The sequence below is a fragment of the Nipponia nippon genome, unplaced genomic scaffold (genome assembly GCF_047370975.1).
Source record: "Nipponia nippon isolate SJK-2023a ecotype South Korea unplaced genomic scaffold, ASM4737097v1 scaffold_19, whole genome shotgun sequence".
NCBI classification, from domain to species: domain Eukaryota; kingdom Metazoa; phylum Chordata; class Aves; order Pelecaniformes; family Threskiornithidae; genus Nipponia; species Nipponia nippon.
The window spans coordinates 8535255-8561629 of record NW_028262335.1 but is presented as its reverse complement, the minus strand read 5'-3'; the positions used below and the strand labels follow the sequence as shown (position 1 = coordinate 8561629).

The following is a 26375-nucleotide window of genomic DNA, read 5'->3' as shown; positions in this document are numbered from 1 at the left end:
ATTATGTAGGCATTCTGGCATGTGAGAGGGGGATGGCAGACCATATGAGTTGTCCAGACCTCATCCCTGTTCTTCTGTTAATGCAAAAGAAACAGCAAGGCATAACTACCATCATCCTCAAACCAGGTAGGAAATTGAAAGTATCTGCAAGTAACTGGCGGAAAACAGCGGAGCTTCCAGTCAGGCCCTTGGATGAGAAAGGGTCTGATCCCAGTGACCCGTCTGTACCAGCTCCATCTCAAACTTCTTGGCATTGAATCCGCACTGCATTACACGGTCACTGCCTTTACCTGGGGGTGAAAAAGCAGCGGGGAGGGTCGCAGGTACTTCTCCTTTAGGGCACCCACAGGGTCTGTCACCTTCCGCTTCTCCACCCTGCTGGACAACAACACAGAGGGTTACATACCTTCCAGGCTACAGGCAGCAAAGAAACAGCCAAACCATTTGCAGAGGTGTCTAAATTTTACATATGAGGCTATTCTCCTATTGACACAAATGTCTTTCTTCCCTTTCTACTAGATACTACAAATTATGACCCACAAGTTACCCCACAAATGGCACTGGAAACGATATGAAAATGGATCCCCTCCTTTGGGCAATATTTTTTTAGCCATTAGACTGACGACTAAGAAAACATTTTAATCTTTCTATGTGAGAACTAATGCCTCTGCAATAGGGGCTTACAAGCCTCTGCTGTTGTGAAATGTCACGAAAAAACCTACAGTTACAGCAAAAGCAACGTTTAAGTGGGAGACGCTCTAGAGTCCGCAGCAGGCAGCCACTGCGTGGAAAAAATTTGTCTTTGAGAGTTTGTCTTTATCTTAAGAGTTAACACTGGGCCAGACTTTGCAGCCCCACGTGTGCAGAAATCATTAGGTGTTTCATATTTATTTCCTCCCTTACAGCTGAGAGATAACTTGCATCGCGTTTCTTTGGCAAGCATATGTGGACAACCATTTACAAAGTTAGGAACTGGTGGGAGATTTCTGAAGTGACTTAGGAACCCGAGTTCTTCTGATGTCACTTTGGTCCGTTCAACTACTCCATCCTTAAGCACCTTACTATGCAGCAACGATCCTAAAATTAGGCTGCTATTTTTGAAAATATTGGCCTTGCTTTCACAAAATATTCTACTTGGCAGGGAAACCATGGTATGGAATCACCAAAAAGAGAAACTGAAATGTCCTCCATGGGAAAAAAGTGTTACGAAAGTAACTCCAATAAACGCAGCTGCATCTTTAAATTACTGGAATAGAGTCCATCTCAGCTAAACCAGCAGAAATCCAATAGTAAGAGTAATTTTAACTACATTAGGCCAGCATAAATGAGAGCAAATTATTTTGCTGCATTTCAGCTGATTGGTGTGTGGATCAAATTACCAAAGAGTTTAAAAGAAGAGTCATGCAGAGTGCCATTTAGTGAACTGTATTTAATCTGCATTTAATTTTTCTTAGGTAGAAGAGCTGGATTTGAAACGCAGTCAGAATTACTGTGCTTTGGAAGGTAGGTGTTTTTACGGCCATGAGTTTTCAGAAAAACAACAGTCTGTAAAACAATACGTAAAAAGTTTCTCCCTGACAGGAGGTAAAACAGCCAGGGGCAGGGAGCACCGCCCGGCCCAGGGAAGCTCTGCTCTCCGTGCGGCGCGAGACCAGCCGCGACGCCCGGGGGATGCCCCGGCCCTGGCTGCGGGCGGCTGGAGAGACGGCCCCACCTGCATCAGGAACGTAAAACCTCGGTGACGGCGTTTCCCACAGCTTCACCATCTCCCGGCCTCGGGTACCGAGAACAAACGCCCGAACCTCCTCATCAGAGCTGCGCTCCGCAGTGACCAGAGGATTAAGCCGATCTTCTCCGCCCAGTGCCTGAGAACGTTACCTTAACAAGGCTGAGCTAAAAACCACACTGATTTCAGGCTGTCTAGCTGCATTAAATTATATCACCAGGAGAAAATGTCAAGGATTTAAGTGGCCTTTGGGAGAAAAATGAAGGAGCCAAATGATGTGAGAGAGTCTGATAAAGAGAAGTTTAGAAACAAAATATTTCCATATTTTTTAAGCTGGGACTTGGAAGCTGTGCTGTTTAGCTCATTACATTAGAAGTCTGATTCGCAAGCAACTCCACCACTGACTTTCTATTTTAATATATTACTAAAACTATATGCATCCCATGGAATGCAACAAATGATGCCCCCATCCTTCACTTCCATCTGTCTTCTGGACCTTTACGGTTTTCCCGAGGCTGCTATTTTAATTGGCAACGGCTTTTTCAACCCATGTTATTTTAACATTCCTACTGCGAATGCCCAGAGGTGGCAGGATCCTAAGCTAACTCGAAGCTTTTCCCTTTCTATCACTTTTTTTTTTTTTTTTCCAGAAGTACTTTTTACAAAAATAAATGCTGGACTATTTACTTCATTACTTATTTTTCCAGGAGGAGATGACCACGGCGGGTCCCAGACAGAATACATTACACGTCCCGGGTTGTGATGTAGCCGTTTCCATCACAGATGGTAAGCATGTAAGCAAGCAACACAGCATCAACCCTGAGAGTGCTGGCAAAGCGAGAGACGCTTTCTTAATAGCAAGCAACGAGGGCTCACTAATCCTCATCTCAGCTGACAGTTCTTTGGCCTGGCTAGACATTGACATCATTTTTTCCCACAGTTATCAACCGTACAATAGCAGCAAGGCAGTGACATAGGTGCTGTTCTCTTGGCCTGCTTTTCCAGCCGGCAGCGAAGGCCACGCCACCCGTTGTTGTTCGCAGTCCTTTGAACACTCAAGCGAACCGTCCCAGCGCTGACATAATCGCTCTGCGGTGACTCTGAGGCTTTCCAGCGCTCAGAAAGCGCCGGCTTCTGCAGCACATCCCTTAGCGCGTTCCAGCAGGCTGGGTCACAGCTAGGCGCACTGCGCGGCCCCGCAGCACACGACTCGCGTGCAGCTCGAGCAAGGCAAGAACAAACCCTTCGCTCCCAAGGACTGGCTGTTCAACCAGACCCCGAGTCCGGGAGCCCTCTGGGCCAAGCCCACCTACCCAAACGGGTGTTAGGAAGCATCCCGTCCTAAGGCAGAGTTAACTGCCGTGTTCATGTCTAAATCAAACCAGTTCGAGGTGTCTCTTTTCACTGGACTCTGCTAAAGCCAAGCAAACGGTATCTGCGATGTGACAAATACATCTCAGCAGCAGCAGAAGGTAACAAAGGTCGTGCCAGTGCCCGGATGGGTAATACGCAAACCTACTGGTACCCTCACCTTAAAGCTTAAAATAATTTTCCTTTAGAAACAGGTTTTATAAAAAGCTCCTAAACAACAAAAGACTCAAGTCTTCCCTGCACATCTTCTTCTGGACTCATCCCTTCTGGAAGTTTAACTGGCATTTGGATAACTTCATCTCCGCTGCTTTACACATGCCTTCCATGTTCGGCTCATTCTAGGCATGACATAACGAATCGGGCCTTCCTCAAAACCCATCCATTTCAAGTGAAACTAGAAAACCCCTGTTATCTTCTAAGAAAGATAAGTCTGCAAGAAATGTACCTGGAAGATGGGGATAATAACACGCTACCACGTATTTACACAGTAGTCGTTACTCCGGACTTAAAAATGTTTCAAAAGGCTGGGTCCACAACAGCAGTTCCTATGAACCGAAAAACTCTAAGAAAAGGAATTAGAAAGAAAAGGGGGGTTGGGAGGAAGAAAGGTGAAGTGGCTCACAAAAGGCCATCAAGTAAGTCAGTGGGAGAGCTGCATTTCCAGGCTCCCAGGGCTCCTGACTCATTCCCAAGCCATGAGAGCCCAGGCTCCGAGGCATCTGAACTCTGCATTCTTATCGAATCAAACCTCTGGAATTTCCCCAGCAGAAGTGCCATCTTAGTGTTGGCCCGTGGGAGAGTCCTTAAATAGGTCAATTTTCTTCTTTATCAAAATAAGGATGTGTTCTTTATACATATTGATTATGAATACTCCTTTCAATTGTTCAGCCCTTTCGATTCAGAAAATTCAATGTGCTGTGACAAAGGAGAGAAGTACAACCAACTGCAGCAGACTTTCGCTGCTCTTTCTAAACATCCTACATCCCGATCTGCTTCAAGGGGCAACGTCAGCTAGAAAATGAGCTCATTAGAGGAAACGCTTAAGGCAGGGTATGTTAATACCTGTATATGGGGTCCATGAAAAAGGGTGATGGCTTAGCATAATGCAGGGATGGCTGCTGAGGCAGTTGAGACTGGGAAATCTTGGGTAAGACTTCACTTGCCATTAGCTTCCTTTCCCCATAAATGTGGTTTTTCCGTGGCTCTCTTCCTCCGTTCTGACTGGCTCGGATGCGGTTGCCAATGCTCAGATCCAGTGGCTGTTCTTCCCCTGAGGATGGGGCTGGCAGGACCTTAGGTGGCGGCAAGATTGGCTTAATCTCTTTTGGCTTTGTGGTGAGATCAAAGGGTGACTCTGAGCTGGTGCTGCCTACTTTGTGGAGGTCCCTGGGTGACTTTGGTTCTGCCTTGACCAGCAAGTTGTGATTGAGGGTCCGCTCCGTAAAAGGATAGAGTGAATGGGGGAAATTGGGGAGGAACTGAAAAGGGAACATGGAATGATACGGCAGCGAACCCATCTTTTTCTCCTGCATCCCCATAAAGCCAGGCCCAAAATATTTCTCTGCGATGGAGGCGATAGCTTTAATAGAGTCATTAGCTGCTCCCGTGGTAGGCAGCAGGTGCTCCTCGGGGGGAGGAAAGAAGGAATGCTGAGAATAGAAGAGAGGGATCTCACTCGTGTTGTTGGTGGAGCTTGCAGACACAGAGCTGCTGACAAAATCTGGCTTGCTCTCAATTTGTTTGCTCTTATCTTTTGTTTTGTCCCTGTCACTCTCTGCATCGCTGTCCAGGTCGGAACCAGTGCCAGTAGTGGTGTCCAGATCTGTGCCTGTGGTTGTATTGACATCCTCAAAGTCACTGCCATCGGACATGTCACTGTTCCTGGCTTTTAGCTTCTCCAGGTAGGAGTTTTCCAGGCCGCTTTCACACTTCTCCTCTCCTGAAGTGGCCTGGTTGCTGTTGCTCACTGCAGAGATCAGAGGAAGTGCTGGGTTCCCGAGGGGGCTTGGAAGCTTTGCGTCTTGAGTGTGGTTGAGGGGACTTTTGAGCAGTTGTGTGGGTGGTAGTAAAGGGGGTCTGGGGTATAGGGATGGCGGGAAAATCCCTGGGAATCCCGGAGTGAGGGCAGGAAATGCTGGGGGGGCAGGTGAGAATGGAAGGCCCCCCGGGTGCGGGCGGGATGGAAAATAATCGTTAAATCCCAGGCCGGCATGATTGAGGTTGGGAGAGGGCTTGGATTTGTCCATCATGGAAGTGGGCGTTAGGGGTAGGCCAGGGGCAAAAATCCCCCCCGGGTTGTAATGGTTCTTGCCCTCGCAGAAGCGCCGGTGTTTGTTGAGAGAGGAGGTAGTGCTGAACATCTGGCCGCAGTCCTTGCATTTGATCTGGGTGCGACAGTCCGCATGCATCCGCTTGTGACGGCAGAGGTTGGAGAACTGCGTGTAGGATTTGTGACAGACCTCACCTAAAGCATCAACAGAAACCAACAACAAAAGCAATATGAAATTAACAGGAAATGGCAGGGGATCCGTGAGGGTCTTCCTCGGCGTCCCCCCCCTTCCACCCTGCCCCTGAAATCCCCTTTCCCGGACGAACAGAGGTAAAGAGCGGGCGACAGCTACACGTGGGACTGGGTCGCGAGCAACCCCGCTCCACGCTTCTCCCGCGAAGGCTTCCCTACGTAACTTTCGGCACACCGTTTAGTTTCTCTGTGCTTCAGCCCTCCCTGTACAAAACCAAGCCAACGAGCCCATCTGGCCCCTGTAGCTTGCAAGGATGGGGGAAAAGCCGTCTCCCTCCTTCAGTGTTTATACAGGACTCGGCCCCACCGGGCCGTGATCCCGGCTGCGTTTGGAAAGGAAGGGGCAGCCCGGGGAATCCCGGCCGAGGGCGCTGGAGAGGGGTGCGGGCTGGAAGACCCAGGAGCAGCTGACAGAGAGCAAGGCTTCCTCTGACCCCCCGCCATCGGCCAGCTGGCACGGGCCAGGCTCCCAGGGGCTACCAGCCCAGAAACACCACCACATTGCCCTTTCAGTAAACCGCCTTCCGAGAAAATCTCCACAAGCGACTCTACAGAAATCTGAGGGGATGTGCTACTCCTGCTCACACATTTTTTTTGAATTTTCAATAATGATGCATTTTAATGATAATGTCCCTTTATATTAGCTAGTCTGCTTTCCCCTGTAGTCCTGGCATGGCAGGAAGCACTGAAGGCTGAGGGGAGAAGAACTTTGCCTCATTTAATCAAACCTACCCCTTCTTTAATGCCATTAATAGTAAGTAACCACTCCATAGGGATGTTCTATAAATAGTTTGCCAGCCAGGCCTCAGTTCAGCTAGAAGCGGGGTGAGATCTTGTATTCGTTAAATTAGTACGACACCCTAGCAATGCTAAGTTAACGCTACATCAGTGTTTTCTTTAACAACCTGTAAATACTGAGCTTTCAAAATGTGAATTTTTCTGATCTCTTTCACCTACAGACTTTGCCGGTGTGGAAGGAACAGTAAGAAAAAAATCCCACCCAAACTTTTCCATGTCTCAAAACACTGTAACTTTTCATTATCTGACGCCTCTTTCAACATAGGAAGAAATTCTGCTTCTTAGTGAATTAACACACTCCTTTCGCAGGAGAACTGCTGTTATCGCCATTCAGTACACATGGGAACTGGGACAAAGAGAGGGAAAGCACACTGTTCAGAGTTGGGCAGGCAAGGACCCGAATCCAAATTCTTCTGACCCCCCGGCCTCCAGCTCCATGACAAAGTGGTCCCTTCCTCCTCCCTCCCTGCTGACCTTTACTGACAGGTACACGCAAGCGGGACTTTCCCTGTATTTTCTTCTAAATCTTTAGGATTTACATCAGTGCTTGGATATCAAATGACTGTCAGGAGAATATTTCACCGGCAGCTCTGAAAACATATGGGGAAGCCCTTCTTATTGAAATTCAAAGCAAAGATTATTACAATTTAACAAATTCAACATTTAAGTTCAAACGAGCATCCCAAAGCTCAGTGGATTGTCCCTGAAGGGTCTGCTGGGTCTGGTTTCTGACTGCGCTAGAAATTCAGTATGACCTGTCTTTCCTCGGAGTGTTTCAGCATTTCTGCTTTGGGTTAGATACAGCAAGGGCTGCAAAGGACACACGAACAGAAGGAGAACTAGAAATCAGCAGAAGAGTTTCAACGTTTGAGTAACAGCTTTTTCAGATTAGTATGCTAAAGCCACCCCTAGTTTTTGGCAATCACACCTTAAGAACTTGTGTCAGTTCTTCTGAACTACTATTATTGTATACATACGGTTTTATGGCTGTTGCACGTATTACTCTAGCTACCTTAACTTTCAAAGAAGGGGCTTATTTAGTTTTTTACTTCATTTTAAAATGCTTTCTTAAAAAATACCTAAAGGAAACACTTCTCAATTTGCTTTCCATAAAGCTAATGGTCCATAAAGCTAATGCTACAACAATCTCTGTTTCTACAGAGATTTAAGCAGAAGGGTATGTCAGCATCTGCACAACACGCGTCCCACAAACTAGTTCTGCCTCTCCGGCCCGTTCCCGTGCTCCGCTATTGCCAGAGTCCACCGCTCGCCGGCCCGAGGGATGCCAGTGCCGTCCCCCGCCAGCGCTGCCCAGCCGAGGCCGGGACGGCCGGGTCGCTGCTGCCGCCTCGCCTCGGGTGCTCCTTTAACTGCCCGACCCCTGGCTCTAGAATGGGGGAGCAGTGCCCTTGTCCTGCTCGTCTGCGCAAAGCCAGCATCTTTAGGGTTGTGGGGATGACTCCGTGTGTCCAAATGAACAGGTAGGTGCAAATACTTCCACGGGTAAGGGTGCCGTAAACTCCCCCTCAAATTACTACTACTATTTGAGGAAATGTCACATTTGGGTGGATTTCTTTAAAAGACATTTGTATATTTTTCTTTCCACAACAAAACTACTCCTTTCTAATTTCAACCATCTCCCTCGCCATGTGCCAAGCGATGCTATATGGTGGTTTAGAAGATACACACAGGTTTATAAGAAATGGCTAATCTGCTTAAGCAGACTGTACCACAACTGGGTGCGCTTGCTGTCAGCTCCCACTGCCTCGACACTGGGATCATGATGTTTGTGTTGTTTTTATTGTATGCATTCGCAATTTTACAAAAAAGAAGTTCTACTGTTCCCATGTGGCAAAACTTTATGAGAAGACTAAGGATAACAAAAGCACGGTCTTCCAAGGCAATCAGGTTCCTTTTTTACATTTTCCACCCCAGAAAGAGTTGCTAGATATATATGATGCCGCACAAAATTCCCTAAAGAAAAGTGCTATAGGTATGACAGCTCACGTCACCGCTCTAAAATAAGGAAAACTGGAAATTTTTTGTTTAAGTTTCCAGTTATACAATAATTTAGTAACTCGCTTGTAATGTCCTCTCTTGCTGTTCTGTGTTCCGCAGTTACAAAGTTAGCGTTGTGGGGGTTTTTAATGCCAGGTATAATATTGTAAAACACAAACAAGCAAACGCTCCCCCCCCTTTCTGCCACTGCAGAGGAAAGAAAAACGTCCCCGCGGGTCCTGCCTCGCGGCTCCCTAGAGCTGCTAATGGGTTCCATACTCACGCTCGTGACGCCACCTGGCACATCTGAACTTGGCAGAATCAGTCTCAAGTTGTTTTACACGCTGATTTAGACTGACAACTCCCTAATTCTTATGAGGTGAGAGTGAGGAGATTATGAGAAGAAATCATTCATCTCACTGCAGCAATACTATGAGATTCAAATTATCTCTTTCATGTGCCCGTCATCAAATGAAAGATTGCATCAAAATGAGCAATACGAGTATTTTTTCTTCCTCCACTGACACCCATCTGATTATCTCAGAACACATTAATGAAACGAGTCTCCCAGGATACTCTGGCATACTGTTCCCATTACACCAACAGGGAAAAAAAGGCAGAAGTGGGCTCAGTGGCTTCCCCACCGTAACATCAAAGCCTGGAATCAAACACAGATCCCGTTCTGTGCTTGAACCGCGCCTTCTGAAGAGTGTCAGGAAGGAGTCCCTAAAGTTTTGATAGCTTTGTTGTGACACAGCCCACTTTTCTGCAGAGTTATCAAAATCCAATAGGAGCTGTGTCAATTAAAAAAATATACAACCCTGAGAATGACAAGGGATGAGATGAATGGCTCTTGAGGGAAAATGCCCTTTTGGAAATATTCCCCTAAAGAGAGCACTAAGGACAGAGTTAATCTGCTGTTTATCTGGCTTCCAAGCATTATCTAGATGAAACATGCAGTAAATAAAGAAGGAAAAAACTCTTTTTAAAAAACACCTTCTTCTCGTCTCTGTGACTATTCCAAATTCTTTACAACGGCTACGGGATTTGAGGCACCCCGAAAAACATTTCGATCAGGCTGTGTCAGCTATTTATTTATGTCACCAACATGAACATTCAAAAATTATTAAGGAACAAAAGAAGAGAGAAAGAAAAGATATGAGAAAATGGCATCGCTAGGACTGCTGAGAGACACAGCTTTTAACTTGTCAAGAAAGTCAAAAACTGCCACGAATGTTTACTGAAAAAACAGGGAGCATGCAAAAAAAAAAAAAAAAATCACTGCGGAATTTCATCTTGTGCTCTGACCTATAAAATTACAGCGGCTGCTCACAGAGGGACAGCTAGTACTGGGGGGCCCCCGCAGGATACGTGCAATTATAGCAAAAGCCAGAGCTCTGTGATGGCCGTGACAACTTACATATGAAAGGTTTGACAGTACTGTGAATGTGTTTGTGTTGTTTGAGGCCAGACGAGGTGGCAAAGGTTTTGCCGCAGTCCGGGCAGGCATGGGCCCGCGCGCCAACGTGCTGGGAACGGATGTGCCGCTGGAGGTTGCTGGGGTCGGTAAACACCTGAAAGAGAAAATGCCTTCAGGAGGGGGAAACAAAGCAGTAGGGAGAAGACCGTATCCGTGAAAAGCTTGACTATTTTTTCCGTTTTTTGTCACCACCGCTGCTGGCATTAGGAGTGCAGAATATTCACCACCCGCTGCAAACCGATAAGGAAGCGAGCAGGGCTGAGCCGTGTCCCGCCAGGCTGCTGGCACGCTCTCCGAAGCGTGCGGTGCTCACCGGTTAGCAGCTGTTTGCTCACCCACATCTGCCCTGCACAACGCTCACCCGCCACCCCGGCAGCTCCCCAGTACCCGGGACAAGGCCAACGGCGAGCTGCACGGGGCAAGGCTGAGCTCCACGCCCTGCCGGGGCCAGCTGAGCGTGCTGCTCTCCTTGTGTTACCGTGCTCCACACCACAGCCGGGCCACCGAACCACGCTGGCACGGGTTGCCCGTCCTCTGGACCCCTTCCCCCAGGCCCCAGCGCCCTCTCCCAGGCAAAGCTGCCCATGGTTACCATGTCTTGCACCGTACCTTAACGCAATTTTCACATTCAAACCGCTTCCCGCTGTCGTGAGACATTTGGTGACGAATCAGGTTGGATTTCCAGTTGAAAGCCTTGGGACACTGGTCGCACTTGTACTCCCTCTCCTCGGTGTGGATCACCATGTGCTGCTCCAGGCTGGGAAAGAGAGACAGGCTGACCTCGCATGGCAGGCGGCGGCCACAGCCCGGGCCGGCAGCAAACCGAGCGCCCACCTGAACCGGGCACTTACTGCCAGGGCATACACTGTTACAGAAGTGCCCCTTATCAGGGAGGTCTGAAACGGAGAGAGGTGATCAGGGACGGCGATCGAGAAACAGGCTGCGAGCCCGTGGAGTCCGGGGGGTTTCCAGGGCTAACTGGTGCCGCGGAGAGCGACTGCAAAAGCCCTTGTGAAAAGGAGGTGAGCAGCACATTGACCACGAGAGGTGCAGTGACACACAAATACCATTTCTTTTTTTGGCATTTATTTCACAGATGGAAGCTGCCCTATTCTGCCTCAAAACATCGCTGCATTTTATGATATTTCGTATTAAATACCTGAGTCCATTTAGAAGGAGGAAAAGGAAGGTAAAAACCAGACCTGACCTTACAGGTTCCTGAAGGGAAAAATGAGCACTTTGTGACCAAGACTTCTATGGCATCCCCACAGGGAAAGACAAGATATTAGCTGTTGCTGCTGAGACTATCACGTTGCCGTTTTCGTGGGCACAAAGCCCACAGCTTCCCAGAACACAGCAACTTAACATTGGAAAGAAACACGATAAGGTGCAAACACATTTCACTTCTAAATGTCAGACATCTTTTATTACTTAACTCGGCAATTTTAACTTCTGCCAACTGGCAGCTTCTCCCAAACCAGGAGGACGATGGCAAACCAAAGTGGCTGCTGGAAGAGGGCCACGGCAGGGACGGCTTTTCAGAGAAAGGCACGGGGTGCGCTGGCTCCCCGACGCCAAAGCGCTGTCCCTGTGCCTCGGCACGCAGCGCTCCGCCGGGTCACCGAAGCAGGCGGGACAGGCAAGGGACGCGCCGCCGGTGACGGTGGGGCAGGCACGGCGCCGGGGACACCGTTCTGCTGAAGACGAGTGGAAATCCTGCGCCTCAGGCCAGCCCTCAGAAACAAAGGCAGATAATTTGCGTCCCTTGCTGCGGTCAGTGTAGTTTAACGGAGTTACAAATACTCCTCCTTACTGTGAATTCTGATGAAGGACAAACTTATGTGAAATCTACCACTGCCTGAAATCCCCTACAGATCGATATTAAACCACTCCTATGGAACTTTAAAGCACGGCTATATTTTTTATAGGAACATTAAAACTAAACACTGCTAGAAAACCCTGCCAGTCTTCATTAAATGCTACAGGACAACTTCACAACTCCTGGGCATTTCCACAGAGCCTGAGGGACTTAGAAACCTAGGAACCGACTCAGCCTTGGCATGGTCCTCAGGACTACACGGCTCGCGCTCCCTTCAGCTGCCCGCGGGGACCTGCACCCCAGTGGGACCGCATGCCGACGGGCACCCTGGCACCAGCAGGCACCCGCCTGCTCGGCAGCGGAGCAGAATGGACCTGACACCGGGGTCCTTTGAAATTCCCAGTGTAAAGGCTAATTGCACTGACGATTGCCCTGCATGGAAATCTTTGTGTCCTGAGGGCATTTGCTGGCACAGGAACAAGGGCAACCCTGTAGAAGGTGGCTTCATCACAAGTGGGCTTGGTGGGATGGCAACCTGCCTGGCAACTCCACATACCAATCTAAGCAGCCACCAGCCTGCTACTCCCTTGAAGAACCTCCTCTTCCTTCAAGTCAGATAGTTAATATTCATGAACATGCCCCTTATAAACTGCCAATCCAGTAATTTTAAAGAAGCAATATTCATTTTGCTAAAGAAATGGTGTTCTTAGCACCACAACATTTTTTACACATGCAAAGAAATATATACCTTTCATATACATATACAAAAATACGTTCCTGTTAACTGTGATTTATGAGTTTATTTAGAGCAAATATGGACAAACTAATATGCTGTTTAGAGGCAAGTACCTACTGGGATTAGCAAAACATTTATTTATTTAGTCAGCTGCTAAATGCTCAATTTCAGTTCCCCAGTGGCACTCTTGATTTGATCTGTATTAACTTCTGAAAAATTATAAGAACATCGAGGTACGCTGACTGGATATATTCTGTGTTTTAGTGGCTTTCTCGGGACATAAAATGCAGCAGATTGATGGGGGAGGGAGAGATGTGGACATTCTCGCCCAGCTCCACTAAATCCATCAGCGTGTAGTATGCTGAGCGGTGATGTTGCTGACTCTATCTTTCCCTGTCGAAAAAAATAACTTCATATTGTTTGCTTAAAAAAACCCTAACCCAGATATTTGGAATCAGTGGTGTAAAACACAAGGCAGCCACTGAGCCTAGGAGCCCCTCTCACAACTCCAAACATTTTCCAGGCCTGTAGCTCTGTGGCTAGTGACTTGGAGTATCTCCATCTGAGTTCAGTTGGAAAGACCTTGAAAAGGCCTCTCCGTCACCTAGGGATGCTCAGAAGTTGGAAATCCCTGCTAGCACACACATGGACTTTTGCCTCAAGCTCGAGATGTTTGTGTTGAGCACGCTGATGACCGGTAAGTGTTCTGCCATGTTTCCTTCTTAAATTACAAGGTCTGTAAAGTAACGGTTAGGCGTGATGATTTTGAAGAATCTCCTCTACAAGAGAAGGTCCTGAAAATACACCAGGACAGAGCTTGTAGAATTGGTGTTCTGTCCTTGGCCTTTCCGAAGGTTTTGGATCTGACTTTGAACAAAAGTCACTTGTTCGCTCCTTTTACCCACCCACACTTACAAACAGTGCTCGCGCCCGGAGCCTCCGCTCCACGGCCCGCGGTGCTCACAGTGGAGATGTGCCCTCAGGGCGACTCAGGTCTGACGCTCGGTCAAGGTCTGCCTCACCCACTGCTCCCAACAAGTCAAGGGAGGCTGGGACCTTCATTCAGCCACAGCTGAATACCTACAATTAGCTTCACCAGACAGCTCTGAACATCTTACCCACAGGGACAAGTAATCACTAAAGGGAAAAAGGGACTTCCAACGTTTCTGCTTCTCTTAACGCCTGCAAAACAGACGCAGTGCCACCCCAGCGCCAAGGGGAGCCAGGAAACCCAGAGGCGTCCGGCGGAGGAGACACACACGCATGGCAAGAGGGATTAACATAAAAACTACAGAGTGCTGGAAGCCAAAGAGGGGAGAGTTTCTAACGTAGCTAGAGAGATAAAAGAACTGGAAATTTGACTAAAAATCATAAATATTTAAAACATTTAAAGGAAGCTCTCCTTTTCTTGTCAGGTAAAAAAAATTAAGAGACTTGCAGCCTCCTAGTATCTAATCAAAAGCAGCCAAGGCAGGAACACAAGGCGAGGAACAAAGACATCGAACTGTGCTAACAGAGCCGCGGCACAGATGTCACCGGGAGACAGTATCTGTTACCGACTCTTAAATCGCCCACAGCACACACAGCCAAGAGCCAAGCTCCTTTCAATACCGATAAACTACTGGAATGTTCTTTACATTTCACCTTTCTCTACATTTTTTAAAACAGATTTTCTTCTTCATTTACCTAGATAAAAGATCTGAAAGTAACAATACAATTAAGTTCAAAATGACTAACGCTGGTGAACATCATAAAGGTTTAACTGAAATGAAACAGGGTTTATATCGGCTTTAAGCTCGACACTTTTGCTCTGCTTACATCGTACATGACAGAGGATTGCCAGTTCTCACAATTTTGTAACAAATCTTGCTGTGCGTGGTGTTTGTTCATCTAAGAAGTAAACTGAAATGAGTATGTGAGAACTTCAGCCTCCGGTAAACAGATAAAACCCTAGGCCTAATGCTGCGGAGAAAACCTTGAAAGTACAGCCCAGGAGTTAAAGGCTGAGGATACAAATAACCCCAATCCTAAAATGATTAAAAAAAACCCTCAACTTTTTAAAACTGGCTCCTAATATTTAACCATTTGAGCCTCACATTGCAAATGAATCAGAAATCTCAAAGATCTCTGCTTTAAAGCTGTGTCCGATTACTATCACATTATGCTTGAAAGATGGAAATTTTCAGTTGGAACTGAAAGACAAAGAATTCTTCCTTTCTTCAAAAGTTTTAATTCTTGTTTAGAGTTGCCTTATAATAATAATTGAATAATTATTGCAAATAAAAACATAAGATGGAGAATATCCTATCTTCTTTTTTTCCTTTTCACACTTCCATTACAAAAATGCTTGGTGAACACAAAATTTTTCATGAACATTTTCTTTAAAAAAAAAATTAAAACCGAAAATTTGATTGGAATAAAATGTTTTAATGGCTTCTGCAAGACCAAATAGGAGCTCATGACCAGGTTAAGAGTTCTTAGTATAACAAAGCCTCTTTATAGCCACTGATCTCAAATAACCAAGAATTACATATAAAAAAAGTCTGCATGCAAATATCAGCAGATCGTAATACCACTCTTTTCCCTCAGAACCAGATCACATGGGAGCAGCTGCTGCAAAGATACCAACCAGGTCTACCAACCTGTCACAGCCCTGAAAAAGTCACAGGGAATTCAGAAAACAACCATTTAAACTTTATATTGCCAATAATCTGCGGGTGCTTCTGCCAATGGGTAACGAAAAGCATCGCAGTCTATGAAATCACGGTGAAATAAAATGCTGTCCAATAGCTAACGCCATTGAAGGATCCCCAAAACGACTTTCCCGAACCCCGTGGAGAAAGGAAAGGCGCTCTCCCGCAGCCACCCTGAGCCGCCCAGCTCCCACCTCGGTCCCGCGCCTCCCATCGTCAGACAGCACTGCGCAGCAGTAACGCGGAGGGGGAGGCCAGAGGAGGCTCTGGCAACATTCCAGTACCTGTATTTATTGGGGAACATCCTCTCACAGTCTTTGCACTCATAGACCTGTCCATCTCCAAGAGCTTCTTGCTTGATCTCGTCATTCAGGGTCTCGTAGAGGGAGCTGACAGCGTTGCAGGCGTACTTCTTGTGTCGCCGCAGGTCGAGCTTTGACTGAAAAAGCTCATCACAGTCCTCGCAGCGAAACGTGTGCTCTTCTACAACAGACAGAGAACATGATTTTGACTTGTGGATCAGGACGTTCAAACAAGTCTAATTATTTTACCCAGCACTGGGCTTGTAAAGAAAATGTAATATTCGGTGAGGATCTATCAAACAAACAAAGAGGAAATTTGCAAGTGACAGGAGAGAGAAACCAAGGTAGGCTGTGCCAGCAGACTGCTTTCACTTTAAGCATTAAGAAAAAAAATAAATTGCACAACCAGGAGAGATCTTGTTTTCTTTGTGTCCCGGCCTCTGCTGAGACGTAGAGACCTACAAGAATTAGCAGATACACAAAATACTGGGGCTATTCTGGAGCATTTTGCTTGTTTGCAATGAGGTTTTTTGAAAATACAAACGAGCTCTTCCTCAAAAGGGGCTGCCGGGGAAAAGAGGAACAAACCATACTCCTGAAGACAGACACTGGAAAAGCAAATCGCCACGGCACAAACCTGGAGAAGCTCCTTTCTACGAAAATGTCTTTCTAATGTTATCCTCTTAGCTCGTCCCGCACAACTGCAGAAGCACAGTGCGCCATCAAACCCGAGGAGTTCAAAACCGGAGTACCATGGAGGAAAGAAAAAGGAGCCAAATTCTTTGTTGTTGTGCTGTTTTGGTTTGTTCTTTTTTTTTTTTTTTTTTTTTTTAAATCCAGTGCACATAATAAATTATTGTAGTCAAGGTCAAACAAATTAAAGAGAGGGCAGCTATTATTAAGTTTACAAGGCAGCATCCTGACCATAGTGCCAAGCCAAACAATCAGCTCAGAGCTGTAAATTTTCCAGGAGAACGACCTCTGCGAGGGAGTCGGGATAGCTCCGGGTTTCTCCACCCAGCAGCCAGCTTGAAACAGAAGCTTTGCAGCCACCACTTAGTCACTGGTGCCGCATTTCCCTGTCCTCCTCTACCCTCTTCCTCCGGACTCTGCGGCTCTGTTTCCCATTAAGTTTTATTCTCTTTTTCTGATAACTTTACTTTCGAAAGGAAAGCTTGTGGTACAATGCATTAGCTCAGAGGGAAGAGTGGAAATATTCTTTCTAAGAGATGCAGCCAAAAGCCAATGTCATGATGGAGCTGATCCATCCCCACGCGCTGCGGCTCCGTGGGGAAGGGGACGACGGGGTAAGATGCGGGCGGCACTCGCGTCTTCGTGGCCGCTTCTCCACCCAGAGCCCTTTTCAAAATCTGCAACCTTTCAGCAAACCCTTGGTTTTCAGTACCCCACGTACTCGTCTGCCCAAAGCTTTGCACAATTACAACCACTTAGGCTGTGCTTTAAGGCCTGAAATTGCATTTTATATAAATCAGGGTTAATTTTGTTAAAAGTGCGACACGAGTACAAACACAGGCAGCGTCACACCCAGAGACCACCGCTTCCCCGCCTGCACTCGTGCAATAATCTCCTTTCTCCGTTTCTCTCAATACAGCCTATTTAAACTCGGGCTGTGGTTTTCGACCCGTGCCCCTGCACGCCAGGGTGTCAGTGACTTGCTGCTGCGGTGACTAAGAAAGACAAGATCCCATAAGCTGCTACAGCAAGCTATGTAGGCAGATGAAACCCAAAGTGGTCCACACCTACACAGAAAGTATCGACATGCCCACCAACTGGAAAAAGTCAAACACAGCTAAAAAAGAAAATATCACTACGACACAATCAGCGAAGCCTTGCTATTTATCCAAACTGCATGTCTAGTGGTACTATACCCCGTTTGCACACGGAATGAGTAAAATACAGAGATGCTATAGGGTTTGCTGAGCTGCAGAAGAGAGGGATGTGAAAAGAAATAAAATCCAGCAGTCAGCATTTTCCTTTGGGGGGGAAAGGGGATTTTGACTAAAAAAGGGTACCTAAGGGAAGAAAATATCCGTATCTTTCCCACTTCAACTAGTTTTGACAGATCGTATACTCTGAAATTGCTATCAGCAGCCTCACAGTGACATGGATCAGGCCCTGCTCTACTCCTTAGAGAAATTCTATTTACCGGCATTTTGTAGAACAGTACCAATATGTATCTCGTGTGGTTTATGTCCCTGGGGAGGCAAACCTGGAAATCAGGATATAAAAAACTACTGAGCAGTATCGAGAGACCATGTACAACCCACCATTAAAATAATCCAAACTATTTTATCAGGGGAAAAAAAAAAATAGTACCATGATATGTCTTGTTATTGCATTTTACTTGGAACAACGTTACCTAGCAAAACTTAAGATTTCATCTACACATGCTTATGGCCCGAAAACATTCTCAGTGTGAAAGCAGCACGCGAGGGGGCCAAGGGCTGTGATTAGGTGTGTTGCACCTTTGCAGCCTCCACACCACGCATCCCTAACTTGGGTGAGAAGGGACAAGCCTGACAGCATCGAGCGTCCCGAACGTACGCACTGCACGGGCTGAGGCAATAATCTCATCGTGCCGTCTCTCCTCGTTATTGACGAATTCACATGAGCTCTCATGCACACTGGAACAAGTGTTTATCTGCTACAATGCTCCGTTTTCATCATCTCAGACGTCAAGCTGTACTCAAAAGTGTCACTGGCACTAATAAACATGACCTTACTTTTGTTCTGGTTTTGACTCCTAGAGACGTAGGTGGGATAGAAGTTCATTTGACTCATGCAGCCCACTGAACTGTGGAGTAACAGGATAAATCCCTCGGTAACTCCAGATAACGTGGAACTGCTCTGGCAAGGTGTTCATCAACCTCAGAATTCACCCCGCAAATCCAGGGTTTCCCTTCCTCGCCCTTTGTAAACAGCGGCGGCTCAGCGCGAGAAGCGACTGAAAGCCCCGGGCTGGGGAGCTCCTGGATAGCTTCACCTCTTAAGAAGCTCCTACGAAATTCCCAGCATCTCAAGCTCGAACTGGCAATTCCCCAGACCTGACAACCTGGAATGGAGGAAACAGATTTTTTTTTTTTTTCCTTCTTTAGACTTCAGAGAACGTGCATCAGAATAGCTTCTGCAAACCCATACTAAATTCCTCCTACTTCAGTTTGAGATTTACGTTATTAATTGTATCTTATTTCACCCAAACTATCCTCTAGGAACCAGAAATCCACTTCAAGTTGGGAAAACTAGCCATGGAGAATAATTTATTATATCCCTGGCTAAAGATGGACAACTCGCAAGCACCCCCTCCCAGAGGACGGGATGCAACCTGATACAGCCCTGCCTGTTACCAACGAGAATAACATTATTTTTGTCCTTTCTATGAGATTACAGAGTAGGGAGACAGACACACAGACAGACGGATGAAATACATTGACAGCCTCAGTAACAACTGTTAGAGAAGAGATTTTGCTTCTAATTCTCCTTGGCCTTTGTCAGCAGAATTGCAGATCTCTCACAAATCCCACACAACATAACGGGATCCTCCGTCGGTAGAAGCTGCCGTAGCTACGTTTACACGCGCTGAGGCGCTGCCCCATCAGACTTTTATTAAGAAATGTTAAGAAACAAGACAGCTCAGCTGAGACGTGCATTTTTTGCTTTGCAATTGCATACTTCCAGAGCTACACAGATTTTACAGATTTAGCCCTTTCATGTCACTAAATTGACAAAACCCTATTTTGTACAGGCTCGTGCTTCAGTAACAACAACGTTCCTCTCCTATCATCAAGCACAACAGCTTTTCCATAGGTAGAAAAGATGGATAATAGGAAAAGAAATGCACGTACTTCAGAATATTTGGGTTTAGAAAAAGAGGTTTTTATTGAAAAGAAGAGCTAGAAAACTGACAAAAATAGGATTAAAAGCCTTGTAGTCACATGTTATAGATGTTGCCACTGGTTGCAAATATTATTTTGATGCTTAGACAGGTTCAACAGAGGAAGAACTGCCTGGCTGGTAGCGTAGCTGGCTATATCCTACCAAAATCCAACCCCCATTCCTCTGGCGTTCCCGTTTCTGAACTCGAGACGACTGGAGATCAGACTTCTCAGTTAATACCGCTGCAGGGACAGAACCGGCCTGCAGACTAAGGGCCGGACCATCACTCCGCAAAAATGAAGCCTAAGTAACAAAGGGGGCTCAGGACTGAACCAAGACCTGGCATCTATTCTGTGTCTTTATATCAGACAACCAGTTTGTAGGCTTCAGGTTCATTAAAGATTTTTTTTCCTTCTTTAAGCACCAAAAATAAAAACATTGCCTTTCAAAACAAATTCTCCTTGAAGTTTTCTTCTTTCTTTAAGCACCGCAAATGAAAATACTGCCCTTCAAAAAAGGTTACTGCTCCAGTATCTTACAGGGAGAAGGGGATAAAAAGGAAAGAAAAAGCCAGTTACAAAAAAATTGCTGCCTGTTCTCTGTGTCTTGTTTGTCAAATCTATGGCTATACGTGTCTATCTTAAGTTCCATCAGTAACGCTCAGGACAAAGCAGGAATGTAACAGAAAAATAAATCAGTGCCTAATAGCTTTCAGAGAAACCAAGGGGAACACAATTATGTGGCATCTACATGCTAATCTACCAGACTTGAATCTCAAAGGAGTTCAAGTGCCCTACTCAAAATTCCTGCAGTGATAAGGGGTCTGCTGTGTTTGGCTGGGGTTTGGATAAAAGATTTTTATGATAATTATCTTTGTGTGGAACAATTTTGCATTTTCTTTCTTGTTAATTCAGAATCGAAATGGGGGTGCGAGGCAGCAGGAAGATAGCATTACTGAAAGTAAAATGTATTAAGAAGTCAAATATTTAATGTTGGCCTATTATAATTTGAAAGCAATTATGTGGCAAAAGCACTAGACATTACCAGGAAGATACAGATCAACGTTACATAAGGACAAAGACGGAAAACAAGGAGCACTTTTTGCTCCTTCAAACAGAAGCCTATTAGACACAGAAATGCAAAGCAGCGGTGAGTTTTCTTTCTGATTTCTTCCTGACATCAAAAAAAGGAATGTGTTACTCAATCACTGTGAATACAGAAATTACTCATCTCTGTGTGCGGGTCTCAAGAAAATTATTAACTTTTTGTTGGGAGAACACTGAAAAAATAATCCCAAACCTGACATCTCAGTGAGACAGCAGCTACCACGCTGCCTGCTCAGTCGCTTCACCCACCGACCTCCAGCAAAGAGCTTTCAGCAGCAGCAATCCTCAAACCACCCGTTTTCTCAGAAATGTTTCAAACTAATTGCGCATATCGTATGTATACTCTTAAAGAGTTTCACTGCAAATTTGAATCTGAAAATTATATTCATATACAGGTAAAAGAAAATAAACGTATTGTAGGATGTCCAGGTGAGAGAACTCAAATTTCGGCCATTAATTATGCAGAACAGCAATTCCAACTAATAGTTTAAAAGAAGACTGGTAGATGAGAATATATTTATAGAAATTAGTCATCAAATAATAACGCGAAACCTGCAACAGGCTCTACGTTCAATGAATGAGCAGAAAAAGACATAAATAACATGCCCTAATCTCTTCACTTGAGACAATTCATGTACCTCTTACATTGTTCTCTAACTTTCGCTGTCACCAAACGTCAGGGAAACTAAGAACCCCATAAAAGAGAGGAGAACTTTGCAAGTCCGGACTGCTTCCCCTTCCACGTCGGGACCACGGCGTTCCTCACACGAGGTGCGCTGCTGCGACAGGGTTTGGTCCTCAGCTCAGGAAAAGATCTGGACTTGCAAACAGCCGTTTTAAAATGAGAATCTGTACAATTTTTTATTACTCCAGATATGTCTGTGCTGTTGCCTTGGTTTTATAATATTTTGGGAAACGGCGTAGCCCATCTTTCCTAGCGTTCCTACGGGATCACTACAGCACGGTGTCTGCACTGACAGGCTCTGCCGCTCGCAGTGAAAGGGGTGGGCTACCCAACACCAGTCAGAGCCTCAGACGAATGTGGAGAAAAGCACTCTAACAAAGGAAAAAACCACCCTGGCGACACTCTCGGATTGCCAGCGTGTTTCAGGCCGTGTGTCCCCTAACCTGCTCCCCTGTCGCTGACAAGAGCCAGCAACAGCCACTACGGAGAAGCATGCGAGGGCCCTGCCAAGAGCAGGTGAGCAGCAACCTGTCCCCAGGGAACGCCGCCTCCCAGCCGCCTTGCCGCAGCCTCTTCGGCGGACCAGCTCGGTCTGCGCTTCCTTCCCAGACCCCTGAGCTACAGCTGTAATCTTACTGTAGGAATTCTGGCTGTTCTTACCCTGCAGCACCAAATGTTCCTGTTCTTTGGGAAACGAAAACTGAGCCCAAAGGTTTCAACGGTCTAACAGAACGCCAAGCAGAAAGCTCCGTGCTGCTTCTTGCTAAACAGGTTAAGTACTTTATACCCATCTTCGTGCACCATGAAAGAGGAGGAAGGATTCAAAGTCTTCTCTTTTCCCATCCCTCTCTATATGTCCTCTTGAGTTTCACATAGCACCCTCCTGGTGTAGGAAGAGAAACCAAAAACCTGAGCGCACTGCTCCTTGCCTTAGCTTACTAGAAAACACTCACTTAGCCTGGAAAGCATCACGGTCTTTCAGATAGCCTGTGTGATGACTGAACGTCAGGAATGAACAGCAGGATATGTAGAGGGAAACGGTTATGCTAACACATGAAGACGTGAGTAAGGCTTAGTCTTTCAGGCCGCTCCGCATGCAATACGCAGTTAAGGAAACTTCTCCCTCTGCAAGCCTGTGTGAGCTGGGCACCTTGTCCTGCAATGCCACTCACTGCAAGGCAGGAGAGACGCTGCAGTAATGAAAACGTGACCTTTCTTTTAAAAATAATCATTCTTTTGGCCTTCCCTGCATCATTTCAGGGTTTCAGAGGTATCTATAGTCTAGCAATAATAATTCTAGCAACAACTCTTCCATCCTCTGCCTGGATCCCCCTTTTCCATGTAATCTAAAACTCTAAACACCCGTGTTTCGCAAGCCTTGGAATGGTTTGGCCCATTTTTATTACACCGAAAGAAACACGGTGACCCCGGGAATTCAAAAGGCACCTTCAATCATATTCAAAACCACAACGTTCCTCAAAGAGAAGAAGCAAATTAACCTGTTGCATGCCTTGAGGTTAATAAAAATTTGCTCGCTACCACTGACTAAGACAGCTACTCTCACTAGAGAAAGGGTGAAAATAAGCATAAAATATTAACAGTTACAGAAGGGGCAGGTACCGCATCAGGCTTTTGTCCCCGTTCAGCACTAACTGAGGTTCTCAACATTCCTGGTTTGCTGGTGAGAGGTGCAAAAAGGTCCTATCTAGCAAAACGAGGCCTTACCTTCCATGCTGGGCGCCATGTTCCCAAGTGAATAACCACCTTCCTTCAAATACACCAAGAGCTCTTCTCCTGGCTCAATTTCTTTAATAACTTTATAATAGATCTGGGAATCAGAAACAAAAAATTGAGAGACATGTTAAATATGCAAAGACTTGCACTTTACATTTTAACCAATAACTCAAATTATTCCAGCTAATAGGGGAGGCTGTCACTTGATTTGTGTGATAATTGCTACCAAGAGCTCTTTTTTCCTGCCTTTATTTTACTCTATGTGTGTCGGCGTTTCACGCGGCTTGGACAATAAAGTAGTATTTACGGTAACAGCCCCTCTCGTTCAAATTACACAAAATCTTCCCATTGTTTTCCCTACCTCCTATAAGCTCAGTGTATTTGTTATAGCGAAGGGAAGATTAAACTGATGGTATTGACACATTTAAGTCTCTGCTTCTCTAAGCCGAAATTGGCCTGATAATTAGAGATCTGAATTAGCATATCTTCACGGAATTATTTTGTCGATTACTCTCACCTAGAGCTTGAGGACCTGACCCCTAAAGCCAAGATCTGAACCATTGCGGGTGAGCAGTTTATCCCCATTCAGAGTTCCTGTCTAAGCACAGAACCTGGGCCCTCTGCAACGTACCGAGAACAGCACGGCTCACCCACCGTACCTGCGCCGTGACACCCGGAGCGAACCCAGAAACGGGCTTCAGACGAGGGCAGAGACCACATACCCGCTCTCTGCCCCACTCACGTTGCCATTTGAAGTGTGCAGAACATGATTTAAAGGATACCTAGGCCTCACACAGGTTTCCTGAACCAAAATGAATTTTCCCGCTCCAAGGATGCATTTCTTAGAAAATATTACAATGAGAAAGAAATCCCCTTTATCCAAGGTGCAACACAGTGTAACGTTGCAAGGCTTTGACATATTAGCGTATGATTTCACACACACCACACACTCATCTTTACTGTTCCACCCCCAAACCAAACAGTCCGTCCAGTGACAAATGGGTTACGTGCGAGTGGACCCCAATGGCCTCATTCCTTCTGACAAACCGGCAGCGTTGGTTGGGAAGGACAGTGTGCTGATAGCAGCTTATTTGGCTTAGCAGAGCGCTCGCCCGTTCCCTGTAACGCCTGGGAACCGCATCGTACCCCGTTCGCGGGCTGCCCACGGGTACCACGCAACATGGGGCCGTGCGGGCTGCGGAGAGCAAGCTCAGTAACTCCAACCGGGAGGGCATTTCATGAAAACCAGCAGCAGAAGGAAATCAACAGCGGGATGGGAGTTTGTGTGACTGACAAAGAGGATCGGAACTACATGAAATCGAAGAGACTCAGTGTCTTCCATAGGTTAGCCAAATTTTTAGAGTATGCTGGAGCCTGTCCTCTTCTAACAATAATACCACGAGAGTTGAACAGATAGTAGTTATTAACTGCAAAGTTTTATTAGCCCTGCCTTTAGCAGCAATGCACAAAATTCTTTTTCAGGGTATCAGCTACAATTTACCCAGAACCATTCCCTAAATTAGCTGCCACTCAGCCTCTACCAATCTACCGCTTACGGAGAACGAAGACAGAAAACCCTGAAACGCCTGCGCGGGCTGTGTTAGTAGTGTCGCTACGATGCATTTTTTGTCCCAGAGCCTCCTTCGCTCCTCCGCAGGGAAGCGCGAGGCCTTGGAAGCCGCGCGGCTCCGAGCCCCGGCGGGAGCAGCGGGTGCCCGGGTCCTCCCTGGCTCCCCGCTCCGGCCCAAGAGCCGCTGCTGCCAACGTCTGCGCGGCGACGCCGCGTTGCTCCCCGGAGCAGCCGTGCTCGGTTCGGCGCGTACAGAAGAATCCGGTCACTGCTCTGAGCTTTTCCTCCGGATTGAGCTCCGGATGCTCCCAACAGATTAACGATCCGTGTTACAGCCAAACCTGAGGCAGCCATTTACCCCAAGGCAGCGAGCCGTCCCCGGCGCGGCACTGCTCGAGTGCGCGCACCCCCGTGCCCACCGCCGGCCTCGGTCCGCACCCGCGGAGGGCAGCGCTCCGGCGACGCGCGCTCCCCGCGCCGCTCCGGCAGGGACGGGCCAGGGCTCCTCCGACGGCGGCAGCGCCCGCCCCGGGGCTCCCACCTTCCCTTCCCCCGGTAAAGACCCCGCCAAACTCGCCCGCGGCGCGCACTCCCGCAGCCGCCGGCGCCACGCCGCTTGCAGCCGCGGAGAAGGCGGCGGGGCTCCCGCTGCCCGCGGCCGCCGTCGCGGCGGGGCCGGGGCCCGGAGCGGGGCCGCCGCGGCGGCAGCCCGGCCCGGCGCGGCCCCCGCCCGCCCCAGTAGGGGGCAGGCTCCGCCCGCCGACGGCCCCCGCTCCGGCCGCGGCTGCCGAGGCCCGCGGGGCCGCCCCGCAGCGGGGCCGGGCCTGGCCGGAGCGCGGGTGGCGGCTCGGGGGAGGACGGGGACGCCCGACCTGTTCGCTCCGGGCAGCAGCCATCCCCCGCCGCCTGCCCCCGGCGGCAGGGACGGGACGGCGGCGGCCGGTCCCGCAGCGGCCGGTCCCGCAGCGGCCGGGGCAGCGGGGCAAGGGCGAGGCGGGGGGCATCGCCGCCGTGGAAGCGAGGTAACAGCCCTGCCCAGTGCGGGGCGGCCGCTGAAAACCCTTTCGGTAACACGAGATCAGCACGGCGTCCGTGATTTCTCCCGTTGCTCCGTTTATCCTCTCCTAAGCATGCTCTAAACCTCCTGCCATTTCGCTTGCAAATTAATTGAAACATTAATATCTCGCGTACAAACAGATTCACGCTGCCCGACAGAAAAAGCTGTCAAACCTCTTACTGAGAGTTTCAAACCAGCAGCAGTGACAGGGTCACAAACCCAAACGGTTAAGAAGAGAAATGAAATCTAACTGCTTCTGATTTGCAAGTTGTCACAAACTGCACAGAAACCCACCCCTGCACTTGCCGGAATCCTTAGCATAATTTTCATCACCATTTTCCACTGGTTTGTAACCAGTTCTTCCACTGAAGATGCCTCCATCCTCGCCCCGCATGCCGCCTGGCCGGGACGCAGTCAGAAGTGAACTTGTGCGGCTGGAAGGAGCTGAGCATCTCGCAGCGCTCCGAGATCCTCAGCTGAAAAACGCCGAGCGGTGCAAAACGGACAGCAAGCTACTTGCTTACGTACAGGTGGAAGGAGGCGAACGTACTTCTGAAAGATTGCGCTTAACTGTTCCACGTGGATCGGACACTTCATTTCTATGGATTCCGCTGCAAACTACAAGTGGTATAAAATTCTCCTTTTTCTCATTGTTTTTTTCATTTGCACTTCAACTCTCCTGCCTGCCTGCTTGTTCAACAAGAAAAGCCTTTCCCAGGACCAAACCACACCGAGTTTAATGGCAAACGTGCCTGAAAAACAAAAGATTAGGAATAAGCGCAGAGCTTAGGGCTTCACTCGGTAAAACAGAACTCATCACGTGCCATCACTTGCAGTAGCTACGAGAAAAAAGAAAAGCACTCAAAATAGCCATTAAGGGAGATT

General features: G+C 47.5%; 1 protein-coding gene across 3 annotated transcripts in view; it reads right to left on the bottom strand.

The window, feature by feature from the left end:
- PRDM16 (PR/SET domain 16) overlaps positions 1 to 26375 on the bottom strand; it is a 354915-nt gene that overhangs the window by 18609 nt on the left and 309931 nt on the right. For 2 of the 3 annotated variants that reach the window (XM_087755352.1, XM_009460869.2), the window contains 6 exons: positions 22855 to 22957; positions 15427 to 15625; positions 10504 to 10651; positions 9835 to 9988; positions 4160 to 5561; positions 291 to 378 (listed from right to left, as the gene is read on the bottom strand). In XM_087755352.1, coding sequence (XP_087611478.1) covers positions 291 to 378; positions 4160 to 5561; positions 9835 to 9988; positions 10504 to 10651; positions 15427 to 15625; positions 22855 to 22957 — 2094 coding nt within the window. The remainder of the gene's footprint in view (positions 1 to 290; positions 379 to 4159; positions 5562 to 9834; positions 9989 to 10503; positions 10652 to 15426; positions 15626 to 22854; positions 22958 to 26375) is intronic. The other variant, XM_087755353.1, reaches the window with a different exon arrangement.